This window comes from Malurus melanocephalus, unplaced genomic scaffold, assembly GCF_030028575.1.
Source record: "Malurus melanocephalus ecotype Western Australia unplaced genomic scaffold, MMel_1.1 scaffold_44, whole genome shotgun sequence".
In the NCBI taxonomy this organism is placed as follows: Eukaryota; Metazoa; Chordata; class Aves; order Passeriformes; family Maluridae; genus Malurus; species Malurus melanocephalus.
The window spans coordinates 501,648-523,994 of NW_026623276.1; the positions used below are offsets into that span (position 1 = coordinate 501,648).

The window sequence follows — 22,347 nt, forward strand, 5'->3', positions numbered from 1 at the left end:
GCCCGCGGGTGCGTGGAGCGGGCGTGCGCCTCCGCGGCCACGGGCACGGCGGCCGCCAGAGCCGGCGCGGGGAGGCAGCGAGCGCGTCCCGAGCAGTCACAGTCCCGGACACAGCTCTCCGCGGCCCTGCGGCGGCAGCGGCCGAGCATAAAGTGTGCGTAGGAATACATCAGAATTGCCCAGTGGAATAAGTAACCAGAGCTTTTTTAAATCAGAGCTGGAAACGCTCTGGGCATGTGCTTGCCCTGCTCCCTTCGCAAAGCACTAACTTCGTTCTTTGCCAGTTACACAGCCCTGTGTACTCCGCAACCCTCTTTTCATCCAATTACTTCTATAATTTSTTCTTAGTGTCGACAGAATTGCAACAAAATTGCATATTATTTAAGAGGACGGTCCAATTGCTCATAGATTATTAGMAGCGACATTTTGTGCTTGCTTAAAAAGTAAGCATTTTTCCCATCTTGCAAAGAATTCTCAAAAGATCCCGTTGAAATAGTTGCTTGTCCTATCATCCTCAATGCTGGGCTGAGACGTTTTCCTGGGCCAGCTGACCCAGGCAGCCCAGAAATATATACAGTTTTTTTGTTTGTTTTCTTTTCTTTTGTGGATTTAAAATATTTACACACTTGCTATCTGGCTATCTTAAAATTTGATTATTTAGGACTAAGAAAAGAATTTTGGCTTTTTAAAAAAAWTTTTCTTTGTAGCCAGGGACACTATAGCAGAGATGCCATACCTGCAGAGGTATTTGTAGGGAGCCAGTTTTTCCCATACTATGTGAAAGACAGCAAGAGTACTAGTTGCTAGCTGTCATCATACCTGTCATATGCTTCTGTTTCATATATGGTTAAAGATAAATTAGAATTTAGAGAAGAAATTCCCAGCAGCTCTGTGCCAGGTGGCACAGGATTTGCTAAATTTCCCTTCTCCRCTGTGTTTCCCTCTTCTGCACAATTAGTTGTCTGCTGGGGTTGTATAATTTGAATTATGTGGTTTGTATTGTGCTTCCATTTTTTGGTATACCCATAGTTTGGAAATCTGGTGCCCTTCTTGTCTCTTTCCCTGGTCCTGGATGTGCATTCATCCCTATCCCTGGTCTGCTGTCCTTTGGGATGCTTGGCCTGCTTGCCAATCCTTCTGCTAGGCTTGCTCAGCTCTCTGGTTCAGCAGAAGACTGACCACCTTCTTGATGGGTTGGTTACTRCATTAACTATGGTGATTCCTGGGGAGGTTTTCAGACCTTTAGTGCAAAGTTGAGTAGCAGGAAAGAGGAAACAGGGAAGTGCAGTAGCCAGAGGCAAGAAAAACATGGTTTATTCAGTTGTTTGTAGTGTCATTGAAAAAAAACAACTAGGTGTTTTAACAGTAMATTTCATCTAACTTTAAATAACTGAAAATACTGTGTTTTAAGCACACATTTAAAAGGATTTTGGGAATAGGTCTTATAATTTCTTGAAATGTTATTATCTTCCTGTTTTTCAGGCTGAAGGTGGCCTGTTCTGAGGATCAATTTAATAATCATTTGCTCAGAAAACATCCTGCATTGTTCATGGTAAGGCTTATATTTGATATTTCAAATTTAATTTGTTGTGCTGATGCATTTAGATTTATTTCTTACACATTTTTGAATATTAACTTTTCCTTTAGCTATAATAATTACYCATGAATTGGATTATACATTTACTGAGAATTGCAGTTTCACAAAGCAAGTTTACAGTTTTGTATGACTGAATCAATAAAGGTTTGAATAACAGTAAAGTGTATAACCTAGGGAAACATATATATGTATTCAAAATTTTAAAATCAGTTTCAGAATAATGTTTTTATAATCTAAAGGGCTTTTTTTCTGGTAATTTTATTTAAAAAAGGTGAATTTTTTATTATGTAAATGGCTTTATCTTTTGAGATCTTGTGATTTAGACTGCTTTRTAAAAATTACAAAACTTTTTCATTAATTTGCAGGAGTTTTTCATCAGTATGTCTGAAACCATTAAATATAATGACGACGATCACAAAACTGTGTTCCTAAAAACGTTGAATGAACAACGTTTGGAAGGAGAATTTTGTGACATCGCTATTGTGGTGGAAGATGTTAAGTTCAGAGCCCATAGGTGCGTGCTTGCTGCCTGCAGTACCTACTTCAAAAAGCTTTTCAAAAAACTTGAAGTTGATAGTTCATCAGTAATAGAAATAGATTTTCTTCGTTCTGATATTTTTGAGGAAGTTCTCAATTATATGTATACTGCAAAGATTTCTGTTAAGAAAGAGGATGTGAACTTGATGATGTCTTCAGGCCAGATCCTCGGTATTCGGTTTCTTGATAAACTCTGCTCTCAAAAACGTGATGTATCCAGTCCTGAAGAAAACACACAGTCCAAGAGCAAGTACTGTCTAAAAATGAACCGTTCTATAGGGGAGCCCAATGATACCCAAGATGATGAGGTGGAAGAGATTGGAGATCATGATGACAGTCCATCAGATGTGACAGTGGAAGGCACTCCCCCAAGTCAGGAAGATGGTAAGTCACCAACCACTACCCTGAGAGTGCAAGAGGCAATTCTGAAAGAGTTGGGAAGTGAAGAAGTTCGAAAAGTAAACTGCTATGGTCAAGAAGTAGAGCCTATGGAAACAACGGAATCTAAAGACTTAGGATCTCAGACCCCTCAGGCACTCACATTTAATGATGGCATAAGTGAAGTGAAAGATGARCAGACACCAGGCTGGACCACAGCAGCTGGGGATATGAAGTTTGAGTACTTGCTTTACGGTCACAGGGAACACATTGTATGTCAGGCTTGTGGCAAGACGTTTTCTGATGAAGCACGTTTGAGAAAACATGAAAAACTACACACTGCAGACAGACCATTTGTTTGTGAAATGTGTACAAAGGGCTTTACCACGCAAGCTCATTTGAAAGAACACTTGAAAATACACACAGGTTACAAGCCTTACAGTTGCGAGGTGTGTGGGAAATCTTTTATTCGTGCGCCCGATCTAAAAAAGCACGAAAGAGTTCACAGTAATGAGAGGCCATTTGCATGCCATATGTGTGATAAAGCTTTCAAGCACAAGTCCCACCTCAAAGACCATGAAAGAAGGCACCGAGGAGAGAAACCTTTTGTCTGCAGTTCCTGCACTAAAGCATTTGCTAAGGCATCTGACCTAAAAAGGCATGAGAACAATATGCACAGTGAAAGAAAGCAAGTTACGGCAGCCAATTCCATCCAGAGTGAAACAGAACAGTTACAGGCAGCAGCCATGGCTGCTGAAGCAGAGCAGCAATTAGAAACTATAGCCTGTAGTTGAAAACTAGAGCAGGAACTTTATCTGAAATAATATAAGAAATTCAATGGAACAAAATCTATTGTTGGTATACATTTAGACTGAGAATCTTTTCAAGAAAGCATATTTTTAGAGGATATGAATACGTTATGAATATATTWCATAGGATAATATAGCATTGCTTGGTTAAGTGTTTTAAAACATTTCAGAGATGGGTATTCTTAGAATGTGAAACAGTTTTGTTGTTCTTAGCAGTATAATGCACTAATAACTGCTTTAATTCGAGAATGTGATCAAGTTCTCTATAAAACAGGGGTCATCACTGGGCGATACTTTGCTTCATCCAGTATGGAATACTGAATACAACATAAACATGGCAATCAGTGGGAATCAGTGAGTTATGTTTGAAAATGCTGAGATCTCAAAAATCACAAATGTGGAAAGAAAAGACTTCATTTTCATAATTCTGAGGTGTTAAGCCTACAATTTTTTGAGAAGCAGACATTGATTTCCTAAGCTTTTTAATTCCTCCTTTTTTCACCTAATGTAGGTTGGTACAACAGAGTGTGAAGGAGGACGGTGATCAAAATGAAACTGCTTCTCATTCCATTCCCTCAGATATCCTCTTATTTTTATAAAGRTGGCAAATTTTTAATGCTTTCTTGAAAAAATTGCATTATTCACAGTGATTCTGGCTGGCAAAGCAGAAGTGTCGTGGCATTCACCTATCCCTTCTGTGGGCAAAAAAGTCTGCCTCATTTGTTCTCATGTTCACTTTTATGCAGGGCTCCAGATATGGGCCACAAAGGAAAAAGGGTGCAGCATGCTCCTTACTCAAACCCRGTAGAAATCACTAAAAGCTAATACAGCCTGGACTTTTTTATTATGCTGCTTTCAGTTCACCTAACCTAGCACAGYGAAGGCAGATTAATAGCTGCACCAGCAGGTGACCAGGTGTCACTTCCAGACTCCCAGAGCTGCAGCCACCGATGTCACATCCTGCCCGTGGGGCTCAGCTGAGGTTTGTGTCCTGGCTGGTCATACCAGCTCATAGGTCCTGTTCAAATTTAAAAGGTTCCACCTTCTGACACACCACCTCTCAAGAGGGAGACTTCAGTGAGTGAATTCTGTCATAATCGATCCTGAGTGAGTGTTTGCTGTTAGTCAGTTGCTTAGTCTATTTTTTTTTAAGACCAGCTTGGGTACATGCTGATAATTTTATAGTTAACTCACAAAGTTAACAAGTGGTCTTTGGATTGCAGTCTACTACATGTAGTCATCAAGACCCAGTAACAGTGGCAATGTAATCCAAAGGTATATTGAGCCTTTGTTTTAAATTGTAAATACTATAGCTGTTGTGAAAACTTCGTTTGAAGTTGGAATGGGCATAAAAACACTCTTGGGCACATGATTGGTAACATTGGTCACTTGCGATACCTATAGCATATCAAAGTGTTAGACCAGTTTCTGGTAAGTTACTGTGTGGTAGATCACATCTTGCTTTTCTAAATAGAAATTTAAAATAGTGGTTTTGGAACTGTTATATGGAACTTTGATTATTGAGGGGTTTTTATTTGGTTGAAGTTTTTTTTACAGCTTCATTTTATTCATGTATTCATCAGGTTAAGCAGTTATCTTAAAATGCCAGTAATTGTTTGAATGCTGGTCTGTAAATAAGACATGACCTTAATATTTTAGAAAATGTAAACTTTGGACCTTTACCAATATATTTTTTTAAAATGTTGCTTCATTTTACATTCAGTAATATTAGTTTGTAAACAAACTATACATTTTGTACCTGTGCAACATCAGAGGATGTGTATTCATTGCATTTTATTGGTTCTCTTGAGGAACATGATAAATGACCATTGTTAAAATGTTTTACTGTATATGATCATAGATATAAAGATAGTTGGTCCAAAATAGGATCTACTTTTTTTTTTCTAAATATATTAGTCTTGCTATGTTTTCTTATCTGAAATTGTGTGCACTTCTTCCTAGGTAAATTGGGGTTGGTAAGACTGTACAAAACAGATCTGTGATAAGAGTTTTAAAGTGTAAAACATGAAGAAAGTAAATTTTCTCAAGGTTTTCTATGAAGAGTGCAAGAAGCAATGAGCTTAAATTACAGCAGTAAACAATTATGTTTAAAAAAAAAAGCAAAAAACTTTTAAAGGATTTGATAATGAATTACTAAAACAGAATGCCTGGGGAGGTACTGCAATCTCCGCTAGTGCTGACATTCAAGAATGGGTTACACAAACATCAGTTAGAAATGGTTTAAATATGATAACTTCTGCTTTGAAGCTGAGGGGTAAGCTGAATATCCCCTCAAGAAGAGCCTCATAGGATTTTTTTTKGAAAATAATAAATTAAAATGGAACTCGCTGGGACAGCAGATGCTTGAGTGGAAGGACAGAACTCAAGTATTACAGTTAAAGAAAATTWCCTCTGCAGTCAAAGAAAATAGACCCTGACTTTTGAGCACAAGTAGTCAGGCTGTGAATTTGAAATGGTTATAGAAGGGAGGCTTGCATGAGAAGATTCACAGCTGAAAGTGTGATAACATTCTGTGTTACATCAGAGTAAATTCTGCTGTTGTTACGGCTTACATCTATAAGAGTTACAAGCGTGGAGGCCTGGAGGTATCCTTAACTATTTACACATTCTTGTTAATGTGCTCTAAACTCATCTGTATATTCTGAAGGAATATCAGCCTGTATATTGTGGRGGTGTGTCTGTGAAGTTCAGGTAGATCTGTCTGCATCTTATGACACTACTGCTCCCATGTCTCTCCTGTCTGTGCCAAAAAACACCATGTGCAAAAACAGGCGTGTGTCAGCTCCAAGCCACGGAGGTTTTCCAGCCTGATAAACTATAAGCTGTGTAAGCTGTGAGCTGTGTCAATCGAGGAATGGGCAAGCTTTTGTTTTTGCTTTGACAGGGGTGACAACTTCTTTTGGAGTTTGAAACAGTGGAYGATTCTGGCCAAATAATGGGAATTTTGCTGTTGACTCTACTGGGGCCAGACTAGTCTAACATTGCTTAGAAGGCTTTTTGTTAGGATTTTTTTTTTTTTTAAGAGAAAAAGGAGCATAACCCAACACACTTTGAACTGTGGTGTCTGCTTAATTTCCCAATTGTTATAGCCACTGGTATGCTACTGTTTGTTTGGCAAACCCAGTTTGGAAACTAGAAGTTCAGGAAAGAATACCTTTCAGAACTTCTCCACTCCTCAACCCTTCTTTTGAACACTTTTCTTATCAATAGTCAAAGAAATATTAGAAAATGAAGCATCTCACAATTGAGTGAGTATTTGTGGTTTTGTTTTCCTGCTTTAATCTTTTACAAAGGTTTAGACYTGGCAATTAGGTCTAAAGGTTGTTYTGTGAAAAGCAATTCCTTAAGCTCATGTCAGTAGCAAAAGTTTGAGGTCAGCTTCTATTTGTCATGTAAGCTACAGAATACTAAGTACTCCTCAAAGTCTTGCAATTTAGGTAGCCAAAGTTAAGTTCTTGTGAAGATCCAGCCTCAGTTTTCTAATATCGAGATTACTTTCATGATTCCATTAAGTACGGATATTTTTAAAAGAGTTGTGTGAAATACAGAATGAAATATCAGATGATATCAGAAAGTCTACCCTAAGGCTAGAGTATATTTTTAGGGACAGATTATCTTTTATTAAGTATTTTATTAATATAGACATGTCTAGTGTTAGGGAAGAGACAAAGCATTTATGAGAGACACTACATCTACTGCYTCCAACAGATGACTTTTCTGAATGTAAACTTCTACAGATAGGTACAGAACAGGATCATTCTGCCAGGAAGGTAAAGATAGATCTAAGGAATTTTCTTTTTTTTCAGTCCTTAGATCACAGTAGTGTGCCCAATCACCCAGAAACGTGCACATTTCATTAAAAATTCCATTACAGCAGTTGGTCTGTCATTTGTCTTCATATAGATCTAAAACAATTATAGTAACATTCTTACTCATTTCAGAACAGATGGAGGATTTCCATGAATAGATTTGTTAAATATGTGTCATGAGAGTTGAGACACCTATTCTCAGGAAGTATTTTTAAATGTAGTGCAAAAAATCTGTAATAACAGAATAGCTAAAAATAGTGATTTTTGTTTTTATATTGATATATTTTTTAGTGTTCTCTCCAATGTCTTTCTGTATTATTTACATGCCCTTCTCATTTAGTTATTTATAGAACTCTGAAACTTGGTGAACTTCAGTGGTTCCAATATGAACAGCACTGCAGCTCTTTAAAATAGAAATWATATTTTTGAATCTGGTTAATGTGTATTTTTGAATTTACTGGCATTTTTATTGTTCAGTAGCTAAGCATCTAATTTTTATAGGTAAGCCTGAAAAATATGTGGACCATATGAATAAAGATGTACTACATCTGACCTGTTTGGTGTATGGGTATCAAAAACTATGGCCAAAGCAGAACTTCTGGATACCTGTATCTTAAATTCCTTCCATGATTTTTTTTTTTTTTRTAAGTCTGTAGTTCGAGAGCATGAGTTTGTAAAGTGAGTAGTACTAACAAGAAATTAGAATTCTTACTGAACTGAATTTCCAAATGCGTTTTCTATAATACTGAGCCATTTTGAAGAAATATAAAGGACAGTAACTACATGCTACATATTATGCAATAAATAGATTTAAAGTAGTATTTTCATTCAGAAGTAAATTAAGTGAATAGATATGATCCATTGAATATAGATCATCTTAATGAAATCATTAAATCATGAGAGCTCTTTATAGCTTTTCCCACTAAAGCATGAAAATTTTTCTTATGTTTGGAAAAATGTATTTTCTGGTGTAAACCCATTCTGTTAAAACAATAACCAAAACCACCCAAACCCTACAGTGCTTACATTTGTAGTTTTCTGACTTTCTCCCTGTGGCCTGTCTATACATTTCAGTAATCTGTATATGCAAGCGACTTAGTGTTTTTTTCTTTTAAAATATTCTAAATGCCAAGCTTTCCTGCATCTAAGTTTTCCTTCTTCACTGGGTTTTTTTTTTCAGGAAAGAGGGTACCACAAGCAGTGCTTACAGAAACAAAGCACTGTAGTGGAATTGCAAATTGCTCAGACAGGAGAATGGAGCATAGTGGAGCTCCACTGGCTCCATTGGTGGAAATTCCACTCTGGTCATTGGAAGAGCAGCATCAATTTAGAGCAGCTTAAGCTATTGTAGAGCTGCCTCCTGAGACAGCAGCTTTGTGTTTTGACTGCCAYAGTGAAACTGCAAATTGTTGCTAAAAGGGGTAATCCCATTTTCTGCTTTCCTTTCTTGCTGTTACCTTCTCACCTGTTTCTTCCCTCTTGTTTGCCTCGAATTTAGTGACTTTTGTGGCTTTAGAATAAGCCAGTAGAGTAGTCTTATATAAGAGAGCAATTCAGTGCTTAAGGGAGATAGTTTTAAATTGACCTACCTCTTTGAGCAAATTCATTAGGTTTGATCCAAAGTAAGTTGCAGGAGCACACTGCTGGAGTTAGGAGAAGGAAGGGAGCAGGACTTGCCCCACTTTGGCACCACATTAAATACAAGGTGATGAAACACAGCACGTGCTGCACAGTGTTTGTGAGAAGCAGCCAGGCAACAGAAYGGATCAGACATCACTTCTTTGCAACATCCACTGCTGATAGACTTTGGGGGATTTTGAGGAGGGAGATCTATGTGTGTCATTTCTGCTTTTTAAGGAGAATGGAAYTTGGGGGTTGAAGTTGAGTGGGCTTTTTTTCTCTTTCTTTAATTGTTTCAATTAATCTGACCCTGTTTGCCTCTTATCTAACAGTTCTACRCAGCCTTGAATTGCTCAACTTAAGKAGAAAAGAGTTTTAAAWAAAATACAATAGGTATTTAATTCACTGAAGGACAAAAYTGGAATCTAMAAAGGATGAAAAAATGCATTTTTCAACATAAATTAATATTTTCAAGTCTTGGAGGTAAACAATATTCACAGTTATTTACATAGAGTCTTTTAGATCTCTTTTAGATCACTTGCTGGGTAAAAAGAACCACTCTTGTTAATGCAAGTAGTGTAAATCTAAAGTAGAGGAATAGTTTCTATATTTCATTAGGTGGTGTCAGCTAGACAGATTTTATCATAACAATTTATTTTTCTGTCTTCTGAGTTTAGGGTTCTGTGGCAAACCTAAGGTTTTCAAATGACTGATTTTGATTTATTTCCATGTATAAGTATGAATCCATTTAAAGGCCTGAATATACAAATTGTGGGTTTTCTTACAGTTTGACTTGATACTTGACAATGAGTTTTAAATGTAGTTCTGGAGTTGTGTAGCTGAGGCTCCAGAAGGTATTCCTTATTAAGAGTTGCCTTATTTCAGTGTAAAGTTCTTCCCTGGAAATGAATTCTGTTCTCTGATATTTCTCAAGGTTTTCTATGTTTTTACAAGATTTTTTTCCCATTTGAAGCAACAGCATTTGAATGTTTTCTTTTTATAAGGTGCCTTATTTTATATTACTGATATTATTGATTTTGATATTTTACTAACTCATCCAAATTCTCCAGTAGGACTTATAACAACCATGGCCACTATATTCTTGCTCTGAAGGTATAAAAGAGAACTTATACCAGGATTTGGAGATGTGAACTTTGTAATGGCGGTGTAAGGTTTAATCTTTTAACTTTTCAGCATTGTATAGGAAACCTTACACCCCTGAAAAGCAGTAAGATCTCTTTGGCTGCTTGTATTGAAAAGTTGATTTTTAAAAAAACATATGCATATGTGTATTCTAATTGTGTTTCTGGATTTGTTTATCTTAGATCAAATAACAGAAAAAGGTTCAACTGTCCATTTGGGAAATAGGAAGGAGCGGCTCTACCCTTTTGTATTTCAGAGGAGTTAAAGGTCTGAACATAACTGGGCTTGGTTACTAGACTAACAGTTATCTACAGCTCTGCATATAGTGACAAAGTAAAACTTACAGTTTTGAAAGAGTCTGGCAGGTTTGTTTATGCTAAGGTTTTGCAATTCAGTCTGCACAAAAAAAAACTACCCTGAAATACATGAGAAATTCTTGAAAATGTYATTGCTGCCATCATAAACAGAGGTATATCATGTTTTAATTGAAGTGAACAATTACCCATTTTAAAAGTGTTAGTCAATGTTTTCAGTTTGAAGCATGGATTTAATTTTCCACTTCTATAATTAACTTTTCTTTTATCCAGCTGTGTGACTTTCTTGTAGATCTCCCATTATTTCAAGGACAGATTAAATGGAGTCAGACGGGAGCTCTGATTTGATGGATGTGATACATTCTGCTRGAGAAGGATTGTCCTATTATAGATACTTTCCAATTGGACATGGATTATGCTCTGAGAATCTTGCTAACCTAATTTAAAGTTTTAATACTCTAGTGTTTGAAATCTTTTCTATTGTGTCAAGTTGATGTTTTCAAACAATTCAAAATTCATATATTTTTCTTCTTTGTCCACATAATTTAATTTTTAGCCATGCATTATGAAATCCCCATTCTTTTGATTTTATAGGACAAGTTAGGAAGCATTGTGTATTTACCATTTGTATTTCATATTTCTGCAATTCAGTATTATTTCCTGTTCTCAGTTCTTGAACAATCTAAGCTATTTAGTAGCACATTCAGGTTATGACTTTGCCTTTTTTTCTTTTCTTTGAGCATTAAATTAAGCATGTGGTTTAACATTTAACATTTACATTTATCAAAATGTATAACTGATTGATTAGGGACTCTAATAGTATTTTTTGCAAGTTTGGAAGTATCTTCATTTGTTCTAAAGCTGACTTTTCTTCTCCTTAGTTTATTGGCTACCTGTTTTGACATGGTTTATAAATGCTTCTGTCCTTCTAAGTTCTTTGAAAACTTGAGTAAATGCCTAATTTTATGACCTGTGTGTCAAGTTACGGGCACCAATAAGCTGTGGCAAATCAGAGTTTTAAAGAAAAAAGGAAAACACATCGAAAAATAATAATTTTTAGTGTAACGATTGTTGTGCTGATAGGAACAGGAAAGGTTTGAAGATGAGAATTTCCCCTGAAGGAGACTCCCAACCCATCCTGTGCACTTTCAGTATGGTGCAGCATGGTACGGTCTGGTCCATGTCAGGAGGCAGTGGTTGTGTGTGAGGTTTTTCAAGCCTCTGCCTACATTTCACAGTGTCTCTGCTAGATCCAGAGTCATTAGCCAARGACTTGACTGGACAAAATTCCATGCTGTATAAAAGAATTCCTATGTGATGGAAAAACTCTAAATTTTGGACTATGACTCATTAATCTGTCTTGGTGAAGGGACTGACATCCAGCAGAGTTGTGGCAGGTGGAAGCAGCAATTACTTTGGCTCCACTGCTCAGTTGTATAGGAAGWAATGTTTTAGGTGAGTCATTCATCTTTTATTTAAACCTCCTAAATTTATCTACGTCTTTGTTTCATGTTGATTGGCTTTTGCTTTGGGTTCAGCTTCTCTAATTTTGAGTCCTATCTGTAACAGAAAGATAGCAATTTACTTTTTGTGGGACTGTTGGAAGATAATCATTAATGGGTGCAAGACATTCAGATTTTGTGAGGGTGGCGATATAATCAGCTAGAAATATTACTTAGATGGAAGCAGTTTTTTTGGGATATCTTTACAGGCTGTGAGAGGTCCTGGTGTGGGCTCATCTTTATGATACTTTTAAGAACCCCAACAAACACAAAAATCTGAAAATGGTACAGCTATTTCTCCTACACTGTCTAAAATGTATTCATATTTGTAAATCTCAGTCCTGGACTACTATTTAGTTCATCAGATTAATGACAAAAAATRAATAGACCAATGAATTAAGATACTGGTGGGCAACTTATCTTTAATGGYATTCACTTCTGCCTGTCTTGGGAAGTGTAGCATGATCTTGTTTCTAGCCTTCAAGATGTCATGTCTGGCTGCTGGAAATCTGTGCACTGCTACCCTTCTGAAGCACTCATGGAAAGGTAATTGGATTTCTTTCTTTTTTTTTTTTTTTTTTTTTTTAGGAGAATGATGCTTTTTTTTTTTTTTTTTTTTCTTTTCTATCTTCTCTGTTTATTCTCTCCATCCGTCTGTTAGTGGTATATTATCAAAGAGGTATTAAATGTTAGATTTCTAAATCTAGGATCCTGACTATTATGATCCCTGCTGTACAGATTGTAGGTTGACATTTCAAATATTCCTCYAATATTTAGATATTTCTTGCTGACACTCAGTTACAATTTACCCTCTGAACAGTTTCCTTGCAGTTTCAGATATCATATATTGCACCTTGGTTAGTAAAGACTTTTCATATTAAGCTTAACCGTAAGATAGTCAGTGCCTGAAATCACTTTTTAAAGACCATTATGATGACAGCAAATTTAGCAACAGGCATCAAATAGTTCAAGTAGTTTCCTAATCATATTGATTTTCCCTCCCTAAAACCTAGATTTGATTATTAATGTATAAGTGTGGGAGGAGAYAAAGAAAAAAAGGCTCAGAGATAAGTAGTTCTCAAAGTTGGGGAAAAAAATGTTTAAAAAATATAATACCAGCATTTGATGTAAAATGTATGAAATCTTGATTCTCTCTTTATATTAATTTTATTTTAAAATATGTTCACTGATATTTAGGTGATTAGTTCTGAGYGATTCTTTCAGTAAAGATTTTAAAACGTTACCTGTAAGATGTTAGCTATACATTCTTGTTGACAAAACATTGAAACCTTGCACATAATTGGGTAGAAAGGGCTTCTTCCAGAATACATACTTACTAAGCTTCTGAACCTTTGTGACCAAATAATTGTTCTCTGTTCCATTAGAATAAAGGGCTTACTTCAGATCTAAATACACAGAATTATGAACAGCAATGGATGATTTAAGGTGACATCAGTCAAATTGATTTTTGTAACTGTCTAAAAATGTTAGCTATCTGTTAAAAAAAAAAGTGCTAAAGTTCTCACCAAAGTACTCTATAAGTAAATCAAGACTTCTTCAAAAAGGTCTTTAAAGATACAAACCAAAGAAATTTTATATCCCTGATGTTATATGGAAATCAGTAATTCCTCACTTAAACATTAGAATTTAAATGATACACATGGCAGGGACTGTATAATTACTGATAAAAATATAAACAGACATTTTTATGTCTTCACACTTCCTATTTCATACAAGTTGATGGCACATCTTTAAATATATTGTGGTTTAGTGATATAACCTCCTTTTTACCAATGTGCTTCATTCTCAAGGGAATGAGAAACAACTAGTGTTGTTTTCCACTTACCTGAAATTGAATGGAAAAAAAAATTAGTGCTACACTCTTTGGTTGCACTGCATTAACTACACATTTTTTGAGGTGACAGTTTACTATAGACCTCTGTCCTGTGCAGTTATTTCAGTGATTTTTTTTTCAGTGCATTTGAACTTGTGAGCCAATCTGAAATTCAGAAATTAATATGAGAAAAGAAGCTCAAAAATAGTTTTGATAGCATTTTGTCCTCTAGCAGAAAATGTTACTTGCTGGTAGCTTTTAATCTGAGCAAGAAAAATGAAAGCTCTAGAATAAAATGTGATTTGTTTGAATTTTTTATCAGATTAAATACAGATAGCAGTTAAAGAAAGGTGTTCATTAATATTATTGTTAATTAACTGTGTTCTTTCACCAGAATGGTGTAGGTTCTGTTACCAAGTTGCATATCCCCCCCTAGAAGTTTACACATTACTTACAGACTTTTCTATTGCTGAATCATATTTAGTGTTTTGAAAATCTTTTAGCAAGCTGCTCTACCATCTCTAAACACAATCCCTTAGAAACATTTTTTTGGTTTGATTTTTTTTTTTGATTTTTTTTTTTTTTTTGTTTTTTTTTTTTTTTTTTTTTTTTTTTTTTTTTTTTTTTTTTTTTTTTTTTTTTTTTTTTTTTGAGAAGTGGTGTAACATCTGTTTTTCATGACGGATAACTCTCCATTGAACACAGGCGTCAAGCATTAGGGACCACATAACAATACAGTACCTGTATTTTAAGAATAAGGCCTTATTTTAAGACTTCAYATATCCCAGGTTAATTGGAGAATTCTATGTTTCTGAAATGCTTGACTATGAAAAGAATGAAATAAGCTTGTGCAAATATCTTAGGTTATGAAAATGTGATTGGAGAATGTATTGCATACTGCAAAAAATTACATGCAAACATTTATGCAATTTTTTAAAAATGTACTSTCTCTAATTTGCACTGATAATGTTTTTCAAAATCTGTCTTGCAAGTTCGGCATAAAGAAGAGAGTTAGTTTTTCTGAATGTTGTCCCATCTGTTTCTCACGTCTGCTGTAGAAGTTCAGGGTCCATAGGAAATCTGGGCATAGGTTCTACCAACAAAAGTAAATTAAATCTGAAACAGAAAAGATGGTCGGAAATTTTAAGTTGTCTTCTGCTGTTTGTCGTCATGTGCTTCATTTTATTACCTATTCATTATTTTATTCACTATTTTTGCCTTAATGTCATCTTTTATATGCCGAAGCATTCATGTTGCCTCTGAACGTGTTGCTGTTGGGTGCAACTGGGTTAGCGGGCCTGTGAAATCAGAGTATAAATTCCTCAGCATTTGAGCTTTTGGAAGCGAAAATACTGTGACAAAGTACGGTGTCGCTGAAGCCTATTAACCAGGCTGTCAGCTTGCGGTGAAAGCAGCGYACCCCAAAATGTCAGGCGGCGGGACTGTTGTCGAGAGATAATTAGGAGCATCAATTAGCCAGTCTCCCTGCCGGGCAGATCGCTGTTGCCTTTCTCCTTTTTTGCCCTTCCCCCTGCTGCCGCTGCAGGGCAAGGAGTTACGGCAGGGATGGGAAAGACAGGGAGTGTGTGTGTGTGAGTGTGTCCGTGCGGCGCCCCGGCCCCCTCCCCGCCCCGCCGCATTGTGGAGGGAGGGACCGCGGCCGCCTCCGCCGCCGTGCGGGGCCGGGCGCTGTCCGTGGTGCTGAGCCCGGCGGGACGGGCGCTGTCCGAGGTGCTGATCCAGCAGGGCCGGGAGTGTCCGTGGTGCTGATTCCGCAGAGCCGGAGCTGTTCGAGGTGCTGATCTCCGAGAGCCGGGAGCTGTCCGAGGTGCTGAGCCGTGCCGTCCGGGCGGCACCATGGTGTTCGCTCCAGGTAAGGGTAGCTGCATCCCGATCCCAGCCGGGTGGACCAGCGGGAAGGCCCCGGCCGTGCCGGAGAGCTGCTGCGGGGAGGGGTGATGGGTGAGCCTGAGCTGCCAGCAGGCAGAGGCAGGTAGGTTCAGAGAAGGTGGTTCAGCTTAGGATTTTTTAGCTGTTATCCAGAGGTTATGACGGTCACCCCTGTACTTCTCCTCAGGGACAGGAGCCTCCTATACAAGTGTGTAGGGGACTGTGCTTGTCAGACTACACAAAAGAGTCACAAAGGGGGATGTGGCCTTGCAGTGACTGGAGAGAGTCCCCCTCCGCACCCACACCAGTGGCTGCCAATAAGACCATCCCTGAAACTCTTGGGTTTTTTTTTTTTTTACAAATTTCAATTCCTTCTTCTTCCCCACCAAAAAAAAACCCAAAAAAAAAACCCCACATATTTGAATGGGAGAGAACAGAAAGTTTGTTCAGTCCAGTTTTTGCTGGAATAAAATTGAAGACTTCAGCAGTTCATKCCTAATGTGAGGTCTCACTGTATAAGGGTGCAGAATCTTTAGTGTATCATACACTTTTGTACTAACCTATAGAAGAAGCGAAACTACAGCAAATCTGTATTGGATTTGGTGCATTCTGCTTGGAAACAGGCAGTTGGTTTTTCAGAAAGGGATAAAAGGGATGAGAGGCCCAGTAGCTCCAGGATATAAATGTAAGTCGTGTAATCTCTTCTGTAGTGAAATGACTTGAAAATAACTTTGTTAAAGATGTATAACAGTCAGTAAAATAGTGGGTCAATAGAAAAGGGAAAGTAAATGCTGCAATTTAACAATGAATAACTATTAATACCTTTGTTTTGCAAAGCCCACAGAAGTTTTGTCTTCCTTGAAACTGGAAGAACCCAAAAGCTTTACACTTCCATTAAAAAAAAAAACAAACCAAAAACGTATATTGGGACTACCTTTGCTAACCCAAAGCAGTCTAATTTTTGGGAAAAAATAGTATCTCTTTTSAACAATCTTGTTAATTTTCTCTATTTAACTGCCTGGTTGTTCTCTAATTTGATACGTTCACTTACATTGTGTTCTGAAATTGGGACCAAGTTATTTATCTTAATAGAACCAGCCACTGCTTTTTGTAATAGACCTTTCAGTATTAGTGACTCTTTTCTGAACTCCTTTTGTCTGTCAGACTGTCACCATTAACTGTACAAGTTTTTGAAATGCTCTGTGGGACTGGAATATGGCAGGAAGAGATTACCTCTAAAATAATGAAAACATGCTCGCTTTTTCTCCAAAGGCTGACAAAGAATAAACCTCAAATCTCATTAATAACTGCATGAATTGTTCTTTTCACAACTCTAATCCATAGAGGGGAAAAAAAAATCTTCTGTCCAACACAGTTTTGTATAGTCATTCTTCAGTTTTCTTTTACTCAAAGAAAAGCCCATGGTTTTTGTTGTAAATGTACCCATAAAATACATAGGGCAACTAAATGGGAATTTGTAAAAGATATGATAAAACAATCTGTTGTATTCAAGCAGAGCAAGCCTGAGTAGATTCTAATTTTTTATTGCTTTTCTTCCCTGCAAATCAGCTCTTCCTCAGCATTATCTCTTCTCCAGATATTAAAAAAATAATATTAAAAAAAATATATGTTTATACATTTTTAGCATCTTCATAGTACTTAAGGCCATATGCTGTAAGAATACTATACGTTTACTAAGAAACAGAGTTTCATTTCTTGAGTCAACTTTCTGATTTTATCTCATTGTGATGAATGACCTCAATTTCTGTTCCATTTATTTGTTGGGGTGTGAGGGGAGAAGTAAAAGATTTATCTAACTGGAAATGGATCAGGTCRGAATGATAAACATCCTGGATGTGGTGGAAAAAGGAAAACAAAGCAACAATCAAGAGGAAATTCTCTGGAAAAATAAGATTTTGCAGATAGGTGAGATCGTGGTCTTTTCCTTAAGGTCTTGGATATGTTATTTCAGAACTGTGAATTAATGGACTATGTTTATTACATATGTAATAAATGTGTAGGAGCAGAAGCAGCTTGTTAAGTTTAAATAGACTTTTAAAAAGGTGAAGCCTACTGATTATTTACTGAATAGATACTTTCCTGTAAATCTTCAACTCCCTCAAACTTTTATCTACTTTAAAAAAAAATAACAAGACAGTATAAAACCAATCAAAACAACTCCAAAACCAAGCCTGGATATTACTGAGATAGCTAAATCAAAATTATTACAAAATGGCCAKTATTCCATGCCAAAATTGGACTTCCTGGCTCAATTTAGACCATGTATTGGTATGTGTAGGTATGCAAAATTATTCATATTTTTCATTTGTTCATTTTCTTCCTTCCTACTTAACATTGAGACTGTTCCAGAAACAGGAACTGAGAAAAGTATGTTTTCTCCTTGCTTGGTTTTATTTGACCGGAGCTTCAGAGCACTGTGTTGTGCTGATTGATTAATGGTGTGCTGATGGATAGGAAATGCAGTCCAAACTCAGTGAGAAGTCTGGGCATTTATCTTTCCTGGAGGAATTGTGCATGTTGTGCTGCCCTCACGGTGGGGGATGATACATGAAATTCACACAAGCTAAACATTGCAAGGTTTAGCTTCTTCACTTTTCCTGAACTGASCTGCTTTAGGCAGTTTGAGAAGTAAATAAAAATGTGTTATTTTACATTGCGTGTAAGGATGGAGGTACATATGAGACTGCAGTAGAGAAGCATGAAATTTCAAGGATTTGGATAGGTGAAAAAGCAAAGAGTAGTCATAATTTTCAAATTGGYAGATTTTCTTATGAAGTTTTTCTTAAATTTTCTTAAGAAGGTAGTGTATTCCAGAATTTTTAAAAATATCAATGCCAAATTAGGCTAAAAATGTTTATAATTTTAAATAATTCCACAGATTAAATATGTGYCCTTGTGATGTAGGAAATGAGGAGKTATTARAATATATATTTGTTCTAACACATTGGCAAAAACCACAGAATGCAGAAGCTTTCATCTAATAGCATATCATTAGTTTACAAAGGTGAACTTCAGCACTTTCAGTACTTTGAATTTCAGCATTTACCAGATTTAACAGTAACTTTAAATGTGACTAATCAAACGACTAATCAAACTACTTCTTTGTAGACTTTCACTTACTTCTCCAGAAATTACCTTGGGYATATTCCATGCTTGTTTTGAACCTTAATTTTTTTTTTTCTAGTGCAAAGATAAAAATAATACTCTTTACTTATTATTTGTCTGAACAAGCACAATACAAAGATGTTTTTCATGCTTTAAGCACTTTTTCTGATGCTATTTTGCACCAATCWCTCAAATATTTATGCCTTAAGATTTGCCCTTTCATGTATGTACTGATACAGGACAGCCAAGGCCTGCATTTTTAAAATTAGCTCAGGAACAAAGTTTTAAACCTGTAACGGATATCTGAGCTACCCAAAGTGTTTTCTGAGCAAATCTTGCTAGACTATAATTTCAGTGATTATTTGAGTGTATTTTGAGAATTTTACCTTACTAGTCTGTAAAACCATAAATAAAATAACAAATTATAGAATCTTATCATTGCAGGCCTTCATTGTTTTATCCAGTACAAAGCTGTATTTGAAAAGGTTTGTGGGTTTCTGGCTTTTTTTGTGGTTTATTTTAGAAAGGAATCCATTTTGAATCAAATACCTGAAGAAGGATTGGAACATTAAAATTGACAGCTTATTTCGGGTCAAACACTCCCTTTCTTTAAGTTTGTGTCTGCTTTGAATAGTGTGATTTAATCTTTCAGGTGAATCTTGTTATTTATCAGTGTAATTTGAGGAATTCCTTTTACCTGACAGTTTCTCCATAACCAGAAACTCAGATGCTTTACTCAACACCCTGTAGTCTTAAAAGGAGGAGAGTGTAGAATTAATTTTGTATCAATATTTTGGTGTTAAAAAACAGCATGAACACGAAGTTTAAAGATAGACATTAGAGAAGTCAGAATATTCACTGCTCAGCGCCTTTTTTTGTGCAACTGCAACACCAGTAGCTTTTCAACAAGCTTTTCAGAAGCACAGCTGTTCTTAACATTTTTAAGCTGGGAGCAGCATAGCAGACTTGCATAATGACWCTGAAGATCAGAAGCGCATCCTGTACCAAACATTTTAGGAAATTCATTACACTGCAGTTGAAGACAGAGCAGCTGCAGGCTGAAACAGATGTTCTTACTGGTCTGAATRGTCCTGGTCTTTTCCAGTGGAAAAGCTGGGATAGCAACAACCTGTTGTGTTGCAGAATGTGAAGACATGAAATTTCTTGTCAGAATATTTCTCTTTTTAGATTATAGTCTTACAGGTATTATTGCAGATCCCTGTCCATAATGCCCAGAACAAGACAGTGTGGAAGGGCACTTTCATGAATGCACAGATTGCTACCAATAACTTGTTTGAAGGGAGCCTACTGTGGGATATCTCCAGTGTTTGCCACATGGGCTACTCTGGCTCTGTTTTATGAAGTGTCTTTCATCCACAAGAACAAGGTAGGACACAGTCCTTGTCCTCTTTAACTGCTTTGCTACATCTGCCAATGCCTCTAAGTTCTGCAGCCCCCCCCCAAAAAAAACCCCTAATACAAGATGTAAAAGCATGTATATGTATCAAATTCTTATTTGAAAGCTTAATATTGACAAAGTCCATCTGAAAGACATCATAATTCAAAAGTGAAAAGCAAAACTATTTGCTAACCTCGTGCAGTCTGATGCAGTGGGGGTGTCGTCCAGTATTTGTTATGGCTGGTAGTGAGTATGGAGGCCAGTTGCTGCCCARAAGTGTCTGAATGCATTTACAGCTCTCAACAATAGTTCAAAGTGTTTGCCACCTGGTAAGAGGAAATCTTTTAGGAGGAAATTCCTTATTCTTTTTTTTGCTGAGGAAAAGATGTTTTGTGTGCTGACCTCTTCCCAGTGATACATTGATCTTTCCCCTGCTGTGAAACTCCACTAGCAGATCTCATTAGCGAGGTGAAAGCAAGTTAGTTCATAGATATTCAGAAATGAGATTAAATTAGCAAGCTTAAATCAACAGTCTTAGGTGCAATCTTTCTTTACAGAATGAATCAACATAGTGTTKAAAAATGGCACAGAATTAACTTTTTCAAATGATTTTTAGCAGAACTGCAGGCTTGAATAAGTGAGGCTGGCACCTTTCACTTTCATGTCACTCGATTGAATCCTGTTCAGGTTAGGTGTGAGAATTGTTATCACAGTGACTGTGATATGGCCTGTATTGGAGGAGTTGTTCATAGTCGAGGGATGATGGTAATAAGTGATACAGTCCTTATTAACATCCCTACTGGAACTGTTTATTGAGCAGGGAAGTCAAATGGAGAATGCAGGAAAGGAATGAGTTACACTGACCTCTTTAGTTTGTGCCTCCAAGTCATTATTCTTGTAGGTGAATTGATCTCTTGTACTTGTTATAGACATAAATAGTATCACTCCAATCTTATAAATTTTATTGTGCTTATGGAAATAAATGCCCTTACTGTAAAATACAGTAAAAGGTAGATTTATTTCTATGCCTCCAATCWTGTCTATTAAAGATTTGTTAAGGACATAATATGTTGCATTATATTACAAATACTAGGTTAAGCAAAAATTCTTTGCAAGCAATATTTATAATTTCTCTGTAGGCTATCTGAAWTTTTTTGGCTACTGCTTGCCCATCTGCATGGAGTTTTTTACATAATAACTTGAAAGATCCTATAGAACTTTAGTGGATGTYAGTTGGAGCAGTCTTTACTGATGTTAGCAGAAATGAAAAGCTRACCCAAATAGCCATAAAATGCTTCCATTTCCTTTAAAATGCCTTGCCAGGGAAGTCAGGGCAGGTGAGCTCTGTGCTGCTGTTGTCTGCCCTGGCAAAACCTGTAGTTGTGTTACCAGAAGATGCTGTCTTTCTCCTTCWAGAGAGTTTGAAATTTTCCACCTGAAGGGGTAAATTGATGCATATTCTACTCAGGTATTTCTCTAATGGTGAGGTAGATGTAATCTCCTGTGGGTTTCTGGCATTTGCTTCACTTTGCAGTATGYATATTTGATAGAATGACCCTGTATTTTCTGTCTTTGGGCAGTGAATCCATTCCCAATTTATCAGTATGGAGGGGTTGCATATCCATTAACACTGCTGTTAAATACTTGCAGATTGATGTTGCATTTTGTCTTGAAGTAAGTTTTCTTAATAGMGTGGAAAATATTTCTCTGGGAAGACAGAGAATCAATTCCAAGAGTGGAAAACAGCATGTGATAGCATCCTGTTGTAAAGAGAGATTCTGTCAAGATTACAGCTATGAAATAAAAAAACAAAACCAAAAAAGGGTTTTGTTCTTTCAARGTGCCTTTTAGGTTGATCTAATCTTTGATTTACTTTCTATCATGACTTTGTGTATATCCATAGATGTATATATACCTGAGAGTATGGCCTGAAGCTGTTTCAGGCAAGGTTTAGATTGGAGATTTTTTAGAAAAAGTTTATTCACTCAGGGGGTGATCACAACACTGGAACAGGCTCCCCAGGGAAGTGGACATGGCACCAAGCCCAAAAGTGTTTGGAAAATGTTCTCAGGCACAGGGTAAGGCTTTTGGRGATTGTCCTGAGCAGAGCAGGAGCTGGACTTGATGATTCTGATGAGTCCCTTCCAACTCACCATATTCTGTGATTCTGAGATGCTACATTTATACATACATACACATATTTATATATATACATACACACACACACACACACACACATATATATATATATATGTATATATAATCTCACCCTTAGTTGCTAATAGCTGTGTTTACAGCTTTCGTACTCCACTCAAATTCTAAAATGAGCAGGGAAATTTTTCTGTACTGCTGCAAACGTACAGATTTA

At 36.7% G+C, this 22,347-nt stretch overlaps 1 protein-coding gene across 2 annotated transcripts in view; it reads left to right on the top strand.

The window, feature by feature from the left end:
* The first annotated feature begins 79 nt into the window (after window positions 1-79).
* LOC130572883 (zinc finger and BTB domain-containing protein 14) overlaps window positions 80-22,347 on the top strand; it is a 31,697-nt gene continuing 9,429 nt past the window's right edge. The window contains exons 1-3 of one of the 2 annotated variants that reach the window (XM_057364894.1): window positions 80-154; window positions 1,483-1,552; window positions 1,963-2,518. In XM_057364894.1, the coding sequence (XP_057220877.1) occupies window positions 1,550-1,552; window positions 1,963-2,518 (559 nt within the window). In that variant the 5' untranslated portion in view covers window positions 80-154; window positions 1,483-1,549. Of the gene's footprint in view, window positions 155-1,482; window positions 1,553-1,962; window positions 6,397-22,347 lie in introns of those variants that run through there. The other variant, XM_057364893.1, reaches the window with a different exon arrangement.